Source organism: Leopardus geoffroyi, chromosome B2 (assembly GCF_018350155.1).
Source record: "Leopardus geoffroyi isolate Oge1 chromosome B2, O.geoffroyi_Oge1_pat1.0, whole genome shotgun sequence".
Taxonomy (NCBI): domain Eukaryota; kingdom Metazoa; phylum Chordata; class Mammalia; order Carnivora; family Felidae; genus Leopardus; species Leopardus geoffroyi.
In genome coordinates this window covers 87,614,712-87,634,244 of record NC_059332.1, presented here as the reverse complement: position 1 = coordinate 87,634,244, position 19,533 = coordinate 87,614,712, and the positions used below count along the sequence as shown (strand labels likewise).

The window sequence follows — 19,533 nt, the reverse complement described above, 5'->3', positions numbered from 1 at the left end:
TTAAATTACAGAGTATTTCTTAGGTTCTAAGGGTCATATGGATAAATACCCACACACTCATAATGGTCTAGGACAAACAGGAGAAAGAATTTATCATCATCTCTGTTCCATTGTTTTTTGACTAAGAAGTTTGCTTTTTGACTAAGAGATTGAAAACCCTCCTCAGACCCTTTTTAGTTGCTTGAAAATTAATTCTTTTTTTCTTGTATTTATGACTCACTATAATTTTGATTTTAAATGAAGGAAACTTATTTACTTTAAAAAAAAAAAACTTTGAAGTGTCTTACTCATAATGTAATAAAAGTTATTCTGACACAGCATAATGTATCTTTACAATATAGCTAGTATGTTAATGGTGTTAGCTGAACTTATTTTGATGATAAATAAGTAGTTCTTGGAAGTAAGTATTATGCCCATCAGGAATTGCCTGGCTTGTGGTTTCCCAGAATTGGGATCAGTGCTAAAACCAGGGAAGTCCTGGGCAAACTGTGGGAAGTCAGGCACCCTAGAAATAGAAATAGTCTAGTGACTCCAAAAAACTTTCTCTGGGATTTAGATGTAACATAAAGTCAAAGTAATTTTTCCCGTGAGAGAAGCCATTATAATATTTAGAAAGAAGTAGTCCATTTTCTCTAGTGATCTTTCAATTTTGTCATGCCTTGATTGAATCAAATTAGATTTTATAAGTAGTTTAGTACTACTTGCTGGAGTTCTTGAAATCAATTTTGTGGGTGCAGTAGGTGGTCATAAAAAATAAATAGTATGTTCAGATAGAACTATCAGTTTGATTATATCTGTTTTCCCCCATTGAGGTAAATTAAAATCTGCCCATGCCCGTGTGCTTTGACTTTATCTCCAACAGTGAAAGAGTCCATTTGCAGTATTTAAAAAACATACATTCCTCGTGTAGAGCAGTCGTCAAATATAATCCGTAGGCATGCCACTGTAGTTGTAATTAAGCAAATAATGTTCCAAATCTTTTTCTAGCCAGAAAGGATTTTCTGGAAACAGACATTGAGCTTTATAGGTAAAGAGAACATTTATTGTTTAACTTTGCTTCTATTGGTATGATTGAATAGTTAAGTATTTACCTTAACCATTTTTTGGAGGCAGTACTATTTAATATTTGTGTATGCTGACAGTAAACATTTGTTCTACCTTTAAAATGGCATTATTGTATTCACATGAAGAGGAAGATTGTGAGTTTTATACTACCTGTTTTTTAAAGCCTCATTTTTTGACATCCTAGAGACAATTTTCTACTAAAGTTTGTTGAAGGGTATAAAAAGATATCCAAAACAAGTCTAATATTTTTATTTGCTAAGAAACCTGAAGAGTCCAAGGCTAAAAGCAACTCAGAATGTAATTAGATCTCAATTATATGGGGCAGTAATCTTCTAATAATTAATTTATTTCTATTATTCATTTATTTGTAATTTTTTTAATGTTTATTTTTGAGAGAGACAGAGACAGAGTACGAGCAGGGGAGGGGCAGAGAGAGAGAGACATACACAGAATCTGAAGCAGGCTCTAGGCTCTGAGCTGTCGGCACAGAGCCCAGTCTGGGGCTTGAACTCACAAACCGCGAGATCATCACCTGAGCCAAAGTTGGACACTTAATCGAGTGAACCACCCAGGCGCCCCCTAGTAACTAATTCAAAATCATTGTTTCTTGGACAGAAGGATCTTGACTGGGGTATTGAATTTCAACTTTCTTTAATCCTAAAAATACATTGAATCAGGCAGACTAATAATTATTATTTAGGTTGCAAATAAATTTTATTCTTCTGATGACTTCTTCTAGTTAGGTTATTCATTAAAAAATGAGCCCTCAATTGTTAAATTGCCATTTTTATTAAAAAAAAAAAAAACTAAGAGTAATTTTTTTTCTTTTTTTTTTTTACGTTTACTTATTTTGAGAGAGGAAGAGAGAGAGAGGCACAGAGAGAGAATCCCAAGCAGGCTCCACACTGCCAGCTTGGAGCCTGACACGAGGCTGGAACTCATGAACCATGAGATCATGACCCAAGCCAAAGCCAAGAGTCGGGTGCTTAACTGACTGAGCCACCCAAGTGCCCCAAGAGTAAATTTTTTTTTTAATTCCAGTATAGTTAAAATAGTGTTATATTAGTTTCAGATGTACAATATAGTGATTCACCAATTCCATATATTACTGATAAGCTTATCGTGGTAACTGTACTCTTAATCCCCTTTACCTATTTTACCATCCACCCACTCACCTGCCCTCTGGTAACCAACTATTCTCTGTAGTTAAAGTCTGGTTTTTGGCTTGTCTTTTTTTTCTCCTTGTTTGTTCTGTTTTTTAAATTTCATATATGAGAGAAATTATATGGTATTTCTCTCTCTCTGGCTTGTTTTGCTTATAATTATACTCTCTAGCTCCATCCATGTATTGCAGATAGCAAGATTTCATTCTTTTCTTGTGGCTGAGTAGTATTCCAGTGTGCGTGTGTGTGTGTGTGTGTGTGTGTGTGTGTATCTTTATCCATTCATCTATCGATGGACACTTGGACTGTGTATGTAATTTGGCTATTGTAAATAATGCTGCTACAAACATAGGGCTGCATATATCCTTTCAAATAAGTATTTTCATATTCTTTGGGTAAATACCGAGTAGCTCAATTACTAGATCATATGGTGATTCTGTATTTAAATTTTTAAGGAGCCTCCATACTGTTTTACAGAGTGGCTGCACCAGATTACATTCCCACCAATGGTGTAAGAGGGTTCCTTTTACTCTATATCCTCACCAACACTTATTGTTGCTTGTGTTGTTGGTTTTAGTCATTCTGACAGGTGTGAGGTGATACTTCGTTGTAGTTCTGATTCGCATTTCCCTAATGATCAGTGATATTGAGCATCTTTTCATGTATGCTGGCTATAAAAGATAATTGTTTTCATTTTTAGTTCAGTAGAAGATTATCATGTATGGTATATACCCAAATTTAAGATGCCTGAATTTGATATTTCAAAATAAAGATGGGAAGACATTCTTTATAAAAGGACTAAAGCAGAGGGGCACTTTGGTGGTTCAGTCAGTTAAGCTTCCGACTTCGGCTCATGTCATGATCTCCTGATTTGTGGGTTCAAGCCCCGCGTCGGGCTCTGTCCTGACAGCTCAGAGCCTGGAGTTTGCTTCAGATTCTGTGTGTGTGTGTGTGTGTGTGTGTGTGTGTGTGTGTGCGCGCTTGCGTCTCCTTCTCTCCCTCTCTCTCTCCCTCCCTCTCTCCCTCCCTCTCTCCCTCCCTCTCTCCCTCCCTCTCTCCCTCCCTCTCTCCCTCCCTCTCTCCCTCTCTCTCTTCCTCTCTCTCTCCCTCTCTCTCTCTCTCCCTCTCTCTCTCCCCCGCCTTCCCCGTCTTGTGTGTTCTCTCTATCTCAAAAATAATACATAAAAGTTAAAAAAAAAGTTATAAAAAATAAAAGGACTAAAGCAGGCACTATGGAATCAGGAGATCAAAAGCAGACACTATGGAATATTCTGGGGTAGCCTTCTCATTGAATAGTTTATACATACTCACACAACAGAGAAGAGACCTACAGAGCATCCATGGGTCTTGTGAAAAATGCAGAAGCTGAGTAGCATAGCCTCTGGGATTCAAACAGGCAGGTGTGTAAGCCTGTGTAGAAAAGAGGCCCAAAGACCTGGTTTGTTTAAAACTCTTTATTCAGAGGGCATAGATTTAGATGTAATTATTCAAACCTCTTGGTTTAGGTAGAGTTCGACCTTAGCACTCACAGAAATGAAATATATCAGCGTAAGGTATGATACTGAGATCCTGTTGCATTTATTATTTGATCGTAGTTTGGCCTAAAAAAATATATCTCTCTTGCAGACAACATAGTGACAGCCGTCACTATGCAAGCACTGTACTTAGCACTTAATGTACATTCTTCCACTTAATGTTTATGGCAGGGCCTGATAGGTTTAAGGAGTTTGTCCATGTTTATATAGGTAACTAAGAAGTGGCAAAGCTGGGATTTGAGTCTTCTTACACGTTTTACTCACAATGTGCTCTCTCAAAGCATTTGACTTGGATTCTGAATAAAACTATTTTTGCCATTATTTCTATTTTAAAACTTTTTTTCTGCTATGTGTTTAATCGTTTTTGGTTTCTAGATCTATTTTGATGATACTTGTGGAAAGCATCTCAAATTTCCATATTTTTGTTTGTGTTTTCTTTTTTTTTTTTTTCCTTTCCAGTAAGTGTGTGATGGAAAATGTAAGGTAGGAAGAAATTAATATACACAGGAGTTTTCCAGTACTCTTCACTGTATTTCATCTTCTGTTTTCTTGTTATGAATTTGAGCTAAGATATCTCTTTGCTTCTTTTCTCCTTTTGTATTTATATCTCTTTGATTATCTGGACTTGAAGTTAGGCAAATCCTTTCTTCTTAATTCAGCTGATGTGCCCACACACATTTTTGAAGGGAATTTTTAAGAAAAAACTAAGGGAGGAGTGCCTGGGTGGCTCAGGTTAAGCATCCCGTTAAACATCCGACTTCAGGTCATGATCTCATGGTCCGTGGGTTCGAGCCCTGTGTTGGGTTCTGTGCTGACACCTCAGAGCCTGGAGCCTGCTTCAGAATCTGTCTGCCTCTCTCTCTGCCCCTCCCTCATCTCTTGTTTCTCTCAAAAATAAACAAACATTAAAAAAATTTTTTTTTAAACTAAGGGAAAATAGCTCAAAACAAATGAATATACAGAAAATGAAAATGTATTTTATAACAAATACTAGCTGTAATTATAAGCTAAACAAAATTTTTAAGTCCTACTCAACTGACTGATTACCCAATCCTGCCAAAACTGGAGAAAATGGTGTTTTCTTTTTCATCATAATCTGTAGCCACTAGCAGGGAAAAGAAGGGAAATTTATCTCCATTCTTTTAAAAAAATAAAAAAAAAATCTCTGAGAATACACCATATTTAATTTCTTCTTGGTTGGGCACAGTGTAAAGAACATGGGTTCTGGCCTCACAAATTTTATTCAAATCTTGGTCTGGTCACCAAGACCAATCTTGATCAAATCCAGTGTGCATTAAATGTTCATTTCTTTTCCCTTCTGTTTTTGGAAAGAGGCATAGAATGGTATTCATAATTGGTTTTGGAGTCATAAATCCTTGAAGTATATTAAATTTAGTATGCTTTAATTTATCTGAGTAGTATGCCACAGGAATGAGCCTAGGTCTTGCTTAATATTTTCATAATAAAATCAAAAGAATATTAATGATGGACAGAAACTTCCCTTCTTTGTTTAAATGAGCTTAGTTGTCTATTAGAGAAGCTAAGTATCTTTCCCTAAGCCATACAGCTACTTGGTAAAAAGAGGCACAAGAACCTAGATCTCAGTTTTATTCATGAAATATTTATGGAGTTTGTTTGGCAAACCAGGCAGTGTGCTAGACCCAGGGGAAATTATCCTAATTCTCAGAGAGCTCACAGACACTTGAAAGCAGATAAACATAAATTTAAGAAGGTAAGTGCTATGATGCAGGTGTGCATAGGAGGTTGTGGAGCATAAAGAAGGGTCACTGTTAGTATGGAAGTTAGTAAGTTTCCTGGAGGACTTGAAGCTTGAGCGTATTCTAAAGGATTCCTAATTAAGAATTAATGCCTTACCAAAAAAATCTGCTCATGTTTGGTTCCCTTTATTCTTCGAATGTTTTAGCACTAAGATCACTTTTTTTTATACCTATATGTTACTTTTATTAGCAACCCCAACATTATTGCATGTAATCACCATGTCCTGTAAGTTTCTTAATATCCTCACATCTAAGCAGAGTTTCTTTTACTTATTTCACCCATTTTCCAGGGTTATGCTTTACATTTTTTTCATTTTTCTTTTCATTTTCATTTTGCTCACCACTGTTGGATCTTTTCCATTTTCTGTCTTCCTCCATGTCCAAACTTTCCTCCTTAAGCAATTCAGATTATATATACCCCCTTATTATAATCACTCCATCACAAACACCTTTAATTTTTAAATAATTGTGTTAAAAGTCACTTTGAGTTATGTAATTTCTATTATCTGAATACATGAATGGTCTCTAAAGCAAATTTTTAGAAGTATAGCCTATCCTGATTTAGACCTCTGGTCTGAAGATGAGAGTGGGTATGATTTGGTGATATGTATTCATATTCTTTTTAAAAGCAGGCTATCCAGGGGTGCGTGGATAGCTCAGTCAGTTGAGTGTCTGACTTCTGCTCAGGTCATGATCTCACTGTTTGTGGGTTCAAGCCCCGCATTGGGCTCTGTGCTGACAGCTCAGAGCCTGGAGCCTCCTTCAGAATCTGTGTCTCCCTCTCTCTCTGCCCCTCCCCCACTCATGCTCTGTCTCTCTCTCAAAAATAAACAGTAAAAAATAATTAAATAAATAAATAAATAAATAAAAGCAGGTTATCCCGTGCATATCAAGCAATGATATTCATGTTACCAGAGCCCATTTACTTTCCCACAATTTCATTTTATTTTTTAGGATGGTATACCAGAAGAACAATTACGAATGCATCTGCACTGTTGTTTGACGCTTTGTGATTTCTGGGAGCCAAACATTGTAATTGTCACCATTCTATGGGAATATTATAGTAAGAACCTGGTGAGTAAATAAAATATGAACGTGTTCCAGGAATTTGAAGAATTTGTACATATTTGAGGAATATTTTTATGGTTTAATTATGAAAAGTTACAGATTTTTCTTAAAAAATTAATTTTTCCAAGTAGATTAGAGTAGCTAAAAAATATTATTTTACCTTTCATAAGCATTGTTTATAGAGCATTGACATAAGGGAATGGAACATTTTGTCTCTTTTCTCTTAAGAGTGAGAGTAAGCAAAGGAGCCAAAATTGCACCAGAAAGATATTTCTTTTTAATCCTCATTTATAAATGTTTTCTAACAATTACTGATTACTAGCAACACATTGAACAGTTAATGCTATTCTGAATAAGACATAGTCTTGGCATTTGAGTTGCTTATAGGTTAGTGGACATTGTGGGGAAGAAGTTACAGTACTGTGGAATGTCCAAGGACAGAGTATCTGACCCAGTGTATAGACTTGTGAAAGGCTTTATGAGGTTGTAATTTTTTAACTGGAGAATGAGTAGAATTTTCCAGGCATAGAAGAAATGGAGTGTTCAGGTGAAAGGAACATAATGAACAAATGTATGAACACATAAAAAACTTGGTCTTTTCCTACCGTGTTAAATAGTTTTGGATAGGTCTGATATGACTATGGGACGAAACAACAGATAAGGAACATAGGGTAGTCAGTGACTAGATTCTGTAGGGTTGAAGATAATGTGCAGGTTGAGTTATGATTTATTCCAGAGACATAGAAAACCAAGGATGTGACATATTGGGTATGTGTGTGAGAGAGTTTTCTGAAAATGCTATAAATAAATTTGGTGTTATATGAATAGTCCAATGTAATAATAAATGCTAATAATGCATTGAGTTAGTAAAATAGGGGCAATGGATTTAGAAAGGAGAGGATATGTTTGAAAAATAAAAATTATAAAGGTAGGTTTATAGGATTTAGTTACCTGTTATGTGTGGAAAAAAGAGAAGATTTGGAGTATTTGAGTTCCTGAGTAAATAGTGAACCCTTCAATCAAGATAGAAAATGGAAATGGGAGGTTTACAAGTAAATTACTACTTTGGGTTTATACATAATGGAGCTTATTAAAAATAAGAAAAACACCTTTCTCTGAAGCATAATTTCAGGCTGATTGGAAAAATGACCCATTCTAGTTCTGAGACAACATGTGTATGAGTCCACAGTGTCTTGTCATATCTGAAAGCTGGGAAATATCAAAGTAAGATGGAGTCATGTCAAAAGGAGGTCCCATTGCTCCAATGCTGGGTAAATTTGAGCATAAGAAAGAATAATGATTGCTATGGATTGAAACTTATCAAATACAGGGGCGCCTGGGTGGCTCAGTTGGTTAAGCATCTGACTTCGGCTCAGGTCATGATCTCACAGCTTGCCAGTTTGAGCCCTGCATCAGGCTCTGTGCTGACAGCTCAGAGCCTGAAGCCTGCTTTGGATTCTGTGTCTCTCTCCCTCTCTGCCCCTCCCCCACTTATGCACTCACTTGCGCGCGCTCTCTCTCTCTCTCTCTCTCTCTCTCTCTCAAGAATAAACATTAATTAAAAAAAACCAAACCCTCATTATTCTGAAAACTATAAATGAGAATATAAACTATATTTAAGAATAACCAAATTTCTAATAAGCTAATTAAGAAGTAATGATAGAAATAGAAAATCACTATTTTGTACATCTGATGAAGTAAGGCTTCTGGGCAGTGATCATTAATGGCTACTAAAATTGTTCAGTGAGAATCTTGGGGATCACTCAGATTAACAGATCAGGTTGATAAGAACCTCAATCTTAACGTCACAAAAGGAATGACACAATTTAATGTGTCTCTTTTCCTAATTGCAACATGAAGTGCCCAGTACTACCAATGGAATATTCTTATCAAAAAACTCAACCTGCATGAATCTGATCAATCCTCTAGATACAGCTACCGATTTTCAGAACAAATAGGGGATAAAAGAGTACATTACATGACACTAGGGAGATACTAGCAGCTAAATCCAGATTGGAGAAAATTCTACACAATAAATGACCTAATACAAAAATAAATGGTATGACATAAACTCTGGGAAACTTACATAAGAGATTAAAGAAGCAACCAAATGCAATGGATGGATCTTGTATGTTTCCTAATTTGGACAGACCAACTGTTAAAAAGACATATTGGAGATGTTTTAGGAATTTGAACAGCCCTTGGTGTCTCTGCTTTTGTGGAATTTTTATTTTGGCAGGATGTGTAGTACTGTTTGTAATTTATGTGATCAAGGCAAGTCAAACTTTTAGTGAGCTAATTGGGATTTCCATTTTTGTTTACTTGGATTTAATACTTATATTCTTTTCTTTTTTTCTTTTTTGCTTTTAGAATAGTTCTTTTAGCATCTCTTGGCTTCCTTTGAAAGGCCTTACACATATCATTAAGTCACCCTTGTCTATGCTAGAAATGGTGAAGACTTGCTGTTGTGATAAACAAGATAATGGCCTGTATAAATCCAGCAGTAGTTACACCATTTTCCTTTGCATTTTGGCAAAAGTTGTTAAGAAAGCAATGAAGAACAATGGCCCTCATCCTTGGAAACAAGTCAAAGGAAGGTATGTGCCATATATTTCTTTGTCATGAACGTTCACTCTGAAGAAGTGTTACTTACTGTTTGTATTTTTTAAGTTAACTTGTGCTTAGAAGTCTTTATGGCTTATACATTTAAAATGTATTCCCTAGTGTATACAGGACAACAAAACATGCAGCCTTTTGATCCTGCCAATTTACTATAGTAAGGAACAAACCTAGTATCTAGAACTTGGGGAGAATTTTGGTTTATCTCATCTGTCCTAAAGATTGAAATTCCATATATTAAATATATTAGAGAACTGTTGTTTCTTTTGCCAAAATTAATTGTAACGTTATTATATAATTCAGTGCATAAATTTTATTCAAAATTACAGAAATAGAAAACCTTTCCAAATCATACACTGGCAGGTAATAGAGTCAGTCTGTAAAACTCTGCATTCTTTGAATTCAGCAGTCCCATTAGTCCTGCTTCCTTGAATGAAAACTAACCAGAAGATAGAACCAAATAACTCAAATGTTCTCATTTGAGAAGAATGCCCAGTTTTCATTTCTGGTGTGGTAAAATAAACTTTCGGTCATATTTATCTGGTTTTTGTTTTTGAGAATTTTGCTTGTTAAATAGATATGAATTTTTATTATCTTCCCTTGATCTACTTTCTTTATCTGTTAGCCCTTTTTCTAGCCCTCTTTGTAAAATATACTGCCCCCCACCACTTGCTCAGCTTATATAATGGGAGCTCTTGCAGAGTAAGAATTCCTTCATGTTCTAGGTAGGGATTTGTCAGGAACCACTAAATGAAATTTCTGTTTGATTCCCACATATGACTTGCAAGATGATGGTGATACAGTAGAATTTTTTTAGTGTATACTTTTTTTTAATGGTAACTTCTTTGTTAAACCTCCAAAAATTATGTGACTCAAACAGTAGTTTTTTTTTTCTGTTTGCCAGTTTATCTTTGAATCTTAAATCATTTTATGGAAGACATAATACTCAGAACTTTTATTTAAAACAAATATTTGGAATTTATTCAGTAACAGTTCTATTGTTCCTATCCTAATCCCTTAATTGATGAAGTAATCCTTTACTTCGACTAGTAAATTATATTAACACAAGAGATTTTTAAAAGGGGAGTCTTGCACATTTAAACACTAACCATTTTACTTTATCAATAAGTAAAAATAATTTTTCCAGCACGTTGAATTGTCTTAGGTATAATTCTGGCAAGAGCAGGTCTTTGTGAGGGGTACAGGGAGAAAGAGTTTAAGGAAAATTGTTTTAAAATTGCCCCATTAAGATTTCTTTAAAGCACATCAAATTGTACTTAAAGGAGTATATATTTGGGGTGTGTGGGTGGCTCAGTCAGTTACATGTCCATCTCTTGGTTTCAGCTCAGGTCATGATCTCATGGTTCGTAGATTTGAGCCCGTGTCAGGCAGTACATTCATAGTATGGAGCCTGCCTGGGATTTTCTCCATCTCCCCCTCCCCCCTCCCCCTCCCCCTCAAAATAAATAAACTTTAAAAAAGGGATATATATTTCTTATTTGACAATAAAAATTAAAAAAGAAAGGTGATTAAGAGTACTAAAATAACAGGAAAAGCCATGTACTGTATGAAAAGAACTTATACTGTCCTTTGGGGAAGACCACTGAATCCTTTTAATTCACTCATAGATGATTGCTGCTTCACTGAGAAATTTGAAGGTATGAGTATTCTGTATTTTCAAAATAGAAAAAGTGACAATGGCAACATTATAATGAAGAATTAGCTAAATTTACAGTAATGAGATTGTCATGAGTATTGAGTGAGCTGTTATTTTAAAAGGTTATTTTAAAAGCTGTTATTTGAGGGGCGCCTGGGTGGCACAGTCGGTTAAGCGTCCGACTTCAGCCAGGTCACGATCTCGCGGTCCGTGAGTTCGAGCCCCGCGTCAGGCTCTGGGCTGATGGCTCAGAGCCTGGAGCCTGTTTCCGATTCTGTGTCTCCCTCTCTCTCTGTCCCTCCCCCGTTCATGCTCTGTCTCTCTCTGTCCCAAAAATAAATAAATGTTGAAAAAAAAATAAAATAAAAGCTGTTATTTGAAAATTTTTTAAGGTAATTTTTTTTTGTTTTGTTTTGCAGAATATATTCTAAATTCCATCAAAAAAGAATGGAAGAACTAACTGAAGTTGGTCTTCAGAACTTTTTCATCCTTTTTCTACTCTTAGCAGCTGTTGCAGAGGTGGAAGATGTAGCAGGTCATGTGTTAGGCCTCCTGAATTTCCTCAAGCCTTCCTTTATAACATCTCCTCTCATTTGGAAGGGTCAAGTGGCCTTCCTCTTGATGTATATCCAGAAAAATCTGGACATTGGTGTTTTGGCTGAGAAATTTTCAGGTGCTTTTCGAGAGAAAGCAAAAGAATTCTTGGTATCTAAGAATGATGAAATGGGACAAAGACAGACTCTCTGGACCCTTCTTTCCATCTATATTGATGGTGTTCAAGAAGTGTTTGAGACTAGCCATTGCTTGCATCCTTCCCATGAAAAACTGCTTAATGATGGATTTAGTATGCTTCTGCGAGCTTGTCAAGAATCTGAACTTAGAATCGTGTTGAGCTTTCTACAAGCTGTTCTGGCCAGAATCAGGTACGTTTTCCAGTAAATATTCTAATTTATTGATTTATTTTATGTCATCACCTGTGTTGATTCTATATTAAAGTTTTCCTTTCGATACACTCATGAAATCCAAATGGAGAGAGAAGAGTTGGTTTTACTGCTATGTTGGCATAAGTAGTTTCCAAACTGTTACTTTGAACAGTAATTCTTTAAAAAGAAAGTTTATGTGCTAACACATAAAACTAAACTCCGAGCAGCTCTGGTGCAGTCCCGGAACTGCTTCTTTGCCCCTCCTTCCCTTTTTACCTTTGCTAAAGGAATAGTATTATCCAAAGGAATGTTTCAGATAGTCTAAACAAGATCATGAGCTCAAATCTAAGGTGGCTTCTACTGAAACATTTGCATTTTGTGCCCTTAAGGAGAGTTTGACCACCCTGTACCATTAAAAAAAAAGGTAAGCTTCTTTAAATTATTTTGCTGCAGAGTTCTAACCTCAACTGCATGAAATATTTCCAGGTAAAACAATTTATTCTGAGATTAAAATAAGATTTTTCTGTTGATAACGCCAATCACCCATATAAAACAATGTTTTCAGATCCACTTAAATACTGCTTTCGTTTTACTCCACAGAAGTAAAATCGTTTCTTATAGAATCTTCCAGATTTTTTTCTTCTCATTTATAGGCTAAAAACACAAAACAGATGATCTTTGTTCTGCACCTGCCTTTTTTCACTTAATATTTCTTTTTTTTTCCTTCAGATCGAATAAATCTTTCACCTTTCACTTAATATTTCTTTGGCAGCTTTCCATGTTAGTAGATGGATACCCATCTAATTCTTTTTAATGGCTACTTAGTGTTTCATTATATGGTTGTACCAAACTTTGTTTAACGAATACCACAATAATGTCAATTTATATTGTTTACCACTTTGTTATTTTAAACAGTTTTATTTAACATCTTTATATGTGCCTTCTCTGTGTATTTGTGGAAGAATAGATTAATTTCTAAAAATGAATTGGTCTATGTGCATTTAAATGTAGATAGATGATACCAGATTTTCTACCCCCCTCCAAAAAAAAACAAAACAAAAAAAAAAACTTGTGCCAACTTTTACACTCCCTAATAGTATATGAGAAAGCCTCCTTTCTCATTTTTAGATTAGCATATGGAGTATATTTAGAAAATATGCATTCTCAGATAAGAAATTAAATGCAGAAGTTTGTAAAAATGTTAATGGAAACTTGGTAATAGGAGAATGGGACTAATTTCAAAAGTTGGAGAGGCTTTAAAAATGTAAATAAAAGTAAGAAAGTAAGAAATTTCTTCTTTATTTCTTTTTTGTTCACTAACTTCTTTTTGTCTTTAAGCTCCTACCTAGGACTTTTTTGGTTATTCTTTAAAAATGATAATTAGAGGGGCGCCTGGGTGGTGCAGTCGGTTAAGAGTCCGACTTCAGCCAGGTCACGATCTCACGGTCCGGGAGTTCGAGCCCCGCGTTAGGCTCTGGGCTGATGGCTCAGAGCCTGGAGCCTGTTTCCGATTCTGTGTCTCCCTCTCTCTCTGCCCCTCCCCCGTTCATGCTCTGTCTCTCTCTGTCCCCAAAAAAATAAACGTTGAAAAAAAAAAATTTTTTTTTAAATGATAATTAGAAACACAAGAATAATTGTTGTATTCTTGAAAGACATACAGTATACAAATACTGTACTCATTTATTTCTTTGCCAACCTTGTCCTGCCTGTTTATAGATGAAGAAATGGAAACATGGACTTTTTGTGACTTACTAAATTAGGTTTCAGTATCACCACTCAGACTCTAACCAATCACAGCTACCTTCTTACATTACCGTTGTTAAAGTTTACAAATAACTAAACAGAAACTAACCAAACCATTATATATATATTTATAAATCATAAGCAGTTAAATGATATTTGCAAACTGTAAACCTTAAAGTGTTACCTATTCGTATATATTTATAAGTGCTTTTAGCTTTTATTTTTGCTACTAAAGAAAAGGGGGATAGTGCTTTTTGTTCAGTTTGTTTTTATGTTTTTACAAGTTACATATTTTTTAAATGAGTCATCAGATGGAAAAAATGATCACAAAGAGGTGTGGAGACAAGTAAATCATGTTTTATTTGCAGTAATTAAAAATTTTTCTTAATGTTTATTTATTTTTGAGAGAGTGAGACAGAGTGTGAGTGGGGGAGGGCCAGAGAGAGGGAGACACAGAATCTGAAGCAGGCCCAGGCTCTGAGCTGTCAGCACAGAGCCCGACGTGGGACTCGAACCACGAACCATGAGAACATGACCTGAGCTGAAGTCAGACACCTAACAGACTGAGCCACCCAGACGCCCCTATTTGCAGTAATTTATCTTTGATTTATTATCAACATTATTCCATCTAAATTTCATTTCTTATAATAAAAACAAATTTTTGCTCTTTAAATTCAATTTAGTAAAAATCCTTTAGTATTAAAGCCAAAACTATTTCAAAATGTTGGAAAAATTCTGCTTGCAAGTATCTTATAAACTGTGATGCATCTCTGGTAATCATGGGCATTACTAGTCAAGTACAAAGGTAGGAATCAAGGGTGCATGTTGAAGATTATTGATGATATAAGGTGAAAGCAAGTATACATTTATATTATAAATTTCTTTTAACTGGATCTCCTTTGGGTTTGTAGTCTGCTATCATCTAAACCAAGGCCGTTGATCTGTAGGACTAACCTATGAAAAAGACACAAATATATTTATGTTGATAACATTTAATTCCTTGCACACATACCTACTTTTAGTTTTGTTTTATAATGCCCAACTATGATTAAAAACAGTTGCTGTAAGTGACTGTGTAATCGTATATCACTTCCGTTGCCATAATTGTAGAGCATTTTTAGCAGAGAGAAGAATGAGGTCAATGTGTTTGAGTAACAGTGAGTGGAGCATGCAGCTCCTGGGTGGCTCAGTCAGCTCAGTGTCTGATTCTTGATTTCGGTTCAGGTCATGATCTTACAATTTGTAGGATTGGGTCCTATGCTGGCAGTGCAGAGCCTGGTTGAGATTCTCTCCCTCCCTCTCTCTTTGCCCCTCACCCACTCACATTTTCTCTCAAAATAAATATAAAAAAAAAAAAAAAGTGCAGTAGTGTGGGGAGTCTTCATTAAAGCTATCATCATGTAGGTACTACCATCTTTTAATTTTCTGAAGCTTGCATTGTAATTTGCACACAGTTCTTCAGTGAGACTGATTAAAGTATATAATAAGAGGGACTGTGACTTGGATGGTTTTGTTTTATTTCATCAGTTTTAGAGCTTCCAAGGCAGATATCCTGAAGATGGACAGGCTTTTAGTTTCGGATCTTTGGGGAAAGAACCCCAGAGATCATTCAGGATTGTTTACTTAAAAAGAAAGAAGAAAGGGAGGCAGAGAGGGGAAACACAAGAAAAAGTCCTTTAGATATTTGATCATAGAGATGTGTTTGTTCCTACTTTCTTAATCCAAAATCTGGAACTTCTCTGAGGATCTTTAGGTATGCTATAATATTAGTATTACTTTTAATATTATTAAAAGGTTCAAAAATGTTTTGATAGTTGATAAAAACTAAATTATAGGCTCCCCGCCCCCCTTTTAAGAACAGAGCTAAATTCTTTGAATTTGGGTTTAGATAAGGAAGATGGGTTACATAGATTGATGATATTTATTCCTGGCTGCATCCCTGACAAGGAAAAGAATGAAATACTTTACCTTAGCAATCTCTTCTGTTTTCAAATTCAGGTGGGAATAAGGTACCAGTCCTTGCATAAATGTGTGTGCAGGATGTGTGAGTGTGTATGTTGAACTGGGTAATAGTTTTATAACTGTATGACAGAGAAATTATAGGTAGGAAGGAACGAAGATCACTGATTAAAGGGAGAAGCGGCTCCCTCTAGGCTGTTAAGAAATAATAACTTCATATGCCACTTTCTGCTAACTGGAGCTGATGGCTCACCAGAGCATTCTTTATTGCTGATTAAGTAGCATTATGAAAATACTGACTTGGTTATGTTAACTAAATGCCTCCATGTTTAAAACTTCGAATGTCAAGCAGTTTTTAGCAGTCATCTTTAACATTTCACATTACCTTTCTGGAATCCCATTTCTGGTTCTCACTTGCTGTTATTTGAGGTTAATATAAAAATGGCAGCTTTCATTTGTGGAGTTAGGTGTAGCCAAAAGCTTTTCTTTAATTATATCCATTCATGCTGCTATAGTTAAGGGTCTGTCAGCATTTCCATTATAAACCTCCATTTTCAGGGTTTTATAACACAGCTATGAAAATTAGCTCTGGGCAAAAACTTGACATACAAGGCCTCATGAGATTCTCCCTCCTCCCCATCCCCCTTTTTCATTTTTACTGAAGTAAGGGTGAGTGATTTCAAAATGCCTTTTGGCATCTGCAAATATCATTTGGAGTTTAAAAAGAAACAATAAATTTTCAGGCTTTGTACCTGTTTGTTCTACCACTTAAGGGAGGTTGTGGACTTATGAATTTAAGCCAAATGGATATTGATCAACTGACATCCTATTTTGTATTAAACAAGAGCCTGGTTGCAGAAGAGGTCTAAAGGCAGTTGAAAACTTGTCTCAAATGTTAAATTTTGAGACTATGAAATAATTCAGAAGAGATGGTTAGTTTCTTTTTGATATTCTATGTGCTGAGTACAACTCCTTAAAAGATTAAGCCTCTGTTTTCCTGGCTTCAAAATACATTTTGAGAATACATATATTTTTAAACCCTTTTTCTTTTCCAGTGAGCCTAGAAATTCATCTGTGTGTTATATATCAATTTTGACATTTGGGATTGGGCGGGGTTGGGGGGGGGTTTGTGTATGCACGTGCATAGAACTGTGTTTATTATTCCCCTAAAATGTTTTTCTTGCTCAGTAGTTCTAGTTATTTTAACTTTTATTAGTGTGGTATCATTTATTCTAAACATTTTTTTTTTTTTTAATCTGTGAGAGAATTGGGGTTGTTTAGGTAGGGAAGGAAGAAGTACAAGAGGAAATGTTCTCCTGAGGGACTGCTGGATGCCAAAAAATGCATATGAATTTTCAGGAAAAATAGAAAGGATGCTTTTGACAGCATGCAGGCCTTTTCCTCCTTTTGTTATTGGGTTTTCTATTATTATGAGTGGTTACTGCTTATGTATGTATGATTTGATGCATGTTTTTGGCATTGTTCTAATAATTTGGGAGAGAGCACATGATTGTGTTTCATAGATATTTCTAGTTTTTATTTGAAAAATCAAATAGTTTTGTTGCTTACTAAAAGTGATCCATCTACCAGTTTTGGTTGCTTCTGAGAAAGGATAAGCATCTCAAGGGAAAGTAGTATAAATCTTAATATTTTGAGAGTATGTAAAAAGTTAATGATTTTTTCCATTATTAAATATTTTATTTATCTTTCAACTGAGATTTTAATGTATATGATAATTAGTATTTTACCTTAATATTAACTGTTTACTAGGCTTGAATTTTGCAAAGTATTTTCACTATAGCTTTTCATACAACATTTTATAAATTCATGCAGTTATATAAACTCAGTTTTGTGAACTTTTTTTGTTTTGCTAAAACATAGATTACTTAATTTTTCATACATAGGAATTAATATTTAAGTCATTTAGTCTGCAACTAGATCTGTTACATACACATGGATTCTCCTTACATAAGTACAAAATAATTCTTTTAAAATATTTTAAGGGAAAACTTATGTGTCCAAATCTCAACTTTATTCATTCTGCAATGAGGTAATAGCACATATTTTAATAGGTGTTTTGAGGATTAAATGCAATAACGAGTATGAAGTTTTTGGCACAGAAAGTGTTCGATACATGTGAGCCGTTGCTCTTATTGTCATTACTGCTGTTTTCAAAAGAACCCATAATCATTTCTATGTATTACACTTTAAGCCTGGCAACCTCAGTAAACACATTCACATGCACGCATGTACGTACTTACACCTTGGATAGTTAACTCATTCTGATATTGTACTTTTAACACAGTGGCCATTCAGTAAATGCATTTGGATGTGTAAATGAATCAGATTGCTTAAAAACAAAGTCCAGATTGTAGGGAACATGAATATTGCCTAATAATTCTAGAACTGTTAAAAGTTGTGATTGTATATGTCTGAGATGCTAAGGAGCTGCTGTAGAAAAAGAAAACTAATTTCTTAAGGTAGAAATGTGATATATAAATATGTCCTTCCTTTCTCCGTATACCCAGTTGATAGAAATTTTTTTTAATGTTTCATTCCTTTTTTATTCTCACTACTATTTCCTCCATTTTTAGACCATTATTAAGGTTTCCTACTCTCTGTGCCTCCAGTGCCTTCTGTCTTCAGACCATCTTTTTTTTTTTTTTTTTTTTTTCTTTAACAGCTTAATTGAGATATGTTACTTATCATACAATTCACTTACTGGCCAGCTTTATTAAGATATAATTCACATACCATACAGTTAAATGGTTATTATATATCATGGTTATCGTATATTTACATAGAGTTATACAGCCATCATCATAATTTTAGAACAGTTTGTCACCCCAGAAGGAAACACTATACCCATTAGCAGTCACTCTCCATTTTCCCCTACCCAACCTCCATCCTTAGCAACAACTAATCTACTTTATGTCTCTATAGATTTGCCTTTGCTGGACCTCTCATAAAAATGGAATCGCCCAACATGTAATCATTTGTAACTAGTTTCTTTCACTTAGAATAATGATTTTAAGGTATATCCATATTACCACATATATCAGTACTTTATTCCCTTTTATTGCCATATAATCCATTGTACCCACATTTATTTATCCATTCATCTCTTGATGGAGATTGAATTGTTCCCACTTTTGGGGTTCTATGGATAATATTGCTATGAACACATGTATTAGCTTTTGTGTGGAAATGTTTTTCTCTTGGGTATATACTTAGGAATAGAATTGCTGGGTGATATGGTAACTCTGTTTAACCTTTTATGGAAATACTGAACCATTTCTAGTATACCATTTGATATTCCCACCAACAGGGTTTAAGGTTTGAAATCTGTCCACATCCACACCAGCACTTGTTGCTAAGTGTCTTTCTGATTGAAGTGATCTTAGTGGATGAGAGGTAACATCTCATTATAGTTTTGATTTGCATTTCTGGTGGCTAATGATATTGTGTGTTTTTCATGTGCTTATTGATCATGTACCTATTGACTATTCTGTTTTCTTTGGAGACATATCTATTTGGATCCTTTGCCCATTTTTAAATTGGGCTTTTTGTTAGTGAACTGTAAAGAATTTTTTATATGTTCTAGAGACAAGTCCTTCATCAGATATGTGGTTTGCAAATATTTTCTCCCATTCTGAGGGTTATCTTTCACTTTCTTGATGTTGTCCTTTGCAGCATAATTTTTTTTTTTATTTTAATGAAGTCCTATTTATTTTTCCTTGTGTTGTTTGTGCTCATCTCATTTTTCCACATTTATCTTTTTAGAGAACAAGTCTATTTACCTCAGTCTGTGTTTTAACACTGTTACTGACTGACATCCTGATAACCACAGAAAATTTCACAGTCCTTGCCATGGTCTTCAGAGTCTTCCACAGTCTGGCTTTCCCACATTTGCAACTTTTTCTTGTGATTTCCCGGTTATTTTGGTCAGATGGAACTACTAATTCTCAAGAATTCTCCAAATCTTTCTTACTTTTGTCTTTTCCTATCAGAACCAGTTGAGGG

General features: G+C 35.0%; 1 protein-coding gene across 1 annotated transcript in view; it reads left to right on the top strand.

Annotated features, from left to right (window-relative positions):
• MMS22L (MMS22 like, DNA repair protein) overlaps positions 1-19,533 on the top strand; it is a 128,482-nt gene that overhangs the window by 31,494 nt on the left and 77,455 nt on the right. Inside the window, exons 12-14 of the mRNA XM_045499080.1 lie at positions 6,496-6,615; positions 8,980-9,206; positions 11,305-11,808. Coding sequence (XP_045355036.1) covers positions 6,496-6,615; positions 8,980-9,206; positions 11,305-11,808 — 851 coding nt within the window. The remainder of the gene's footprint in view (positions 1-6,495; positions 6,616-8,979; positions 9,207-11,304; positions 11,809-19,533) is intronic.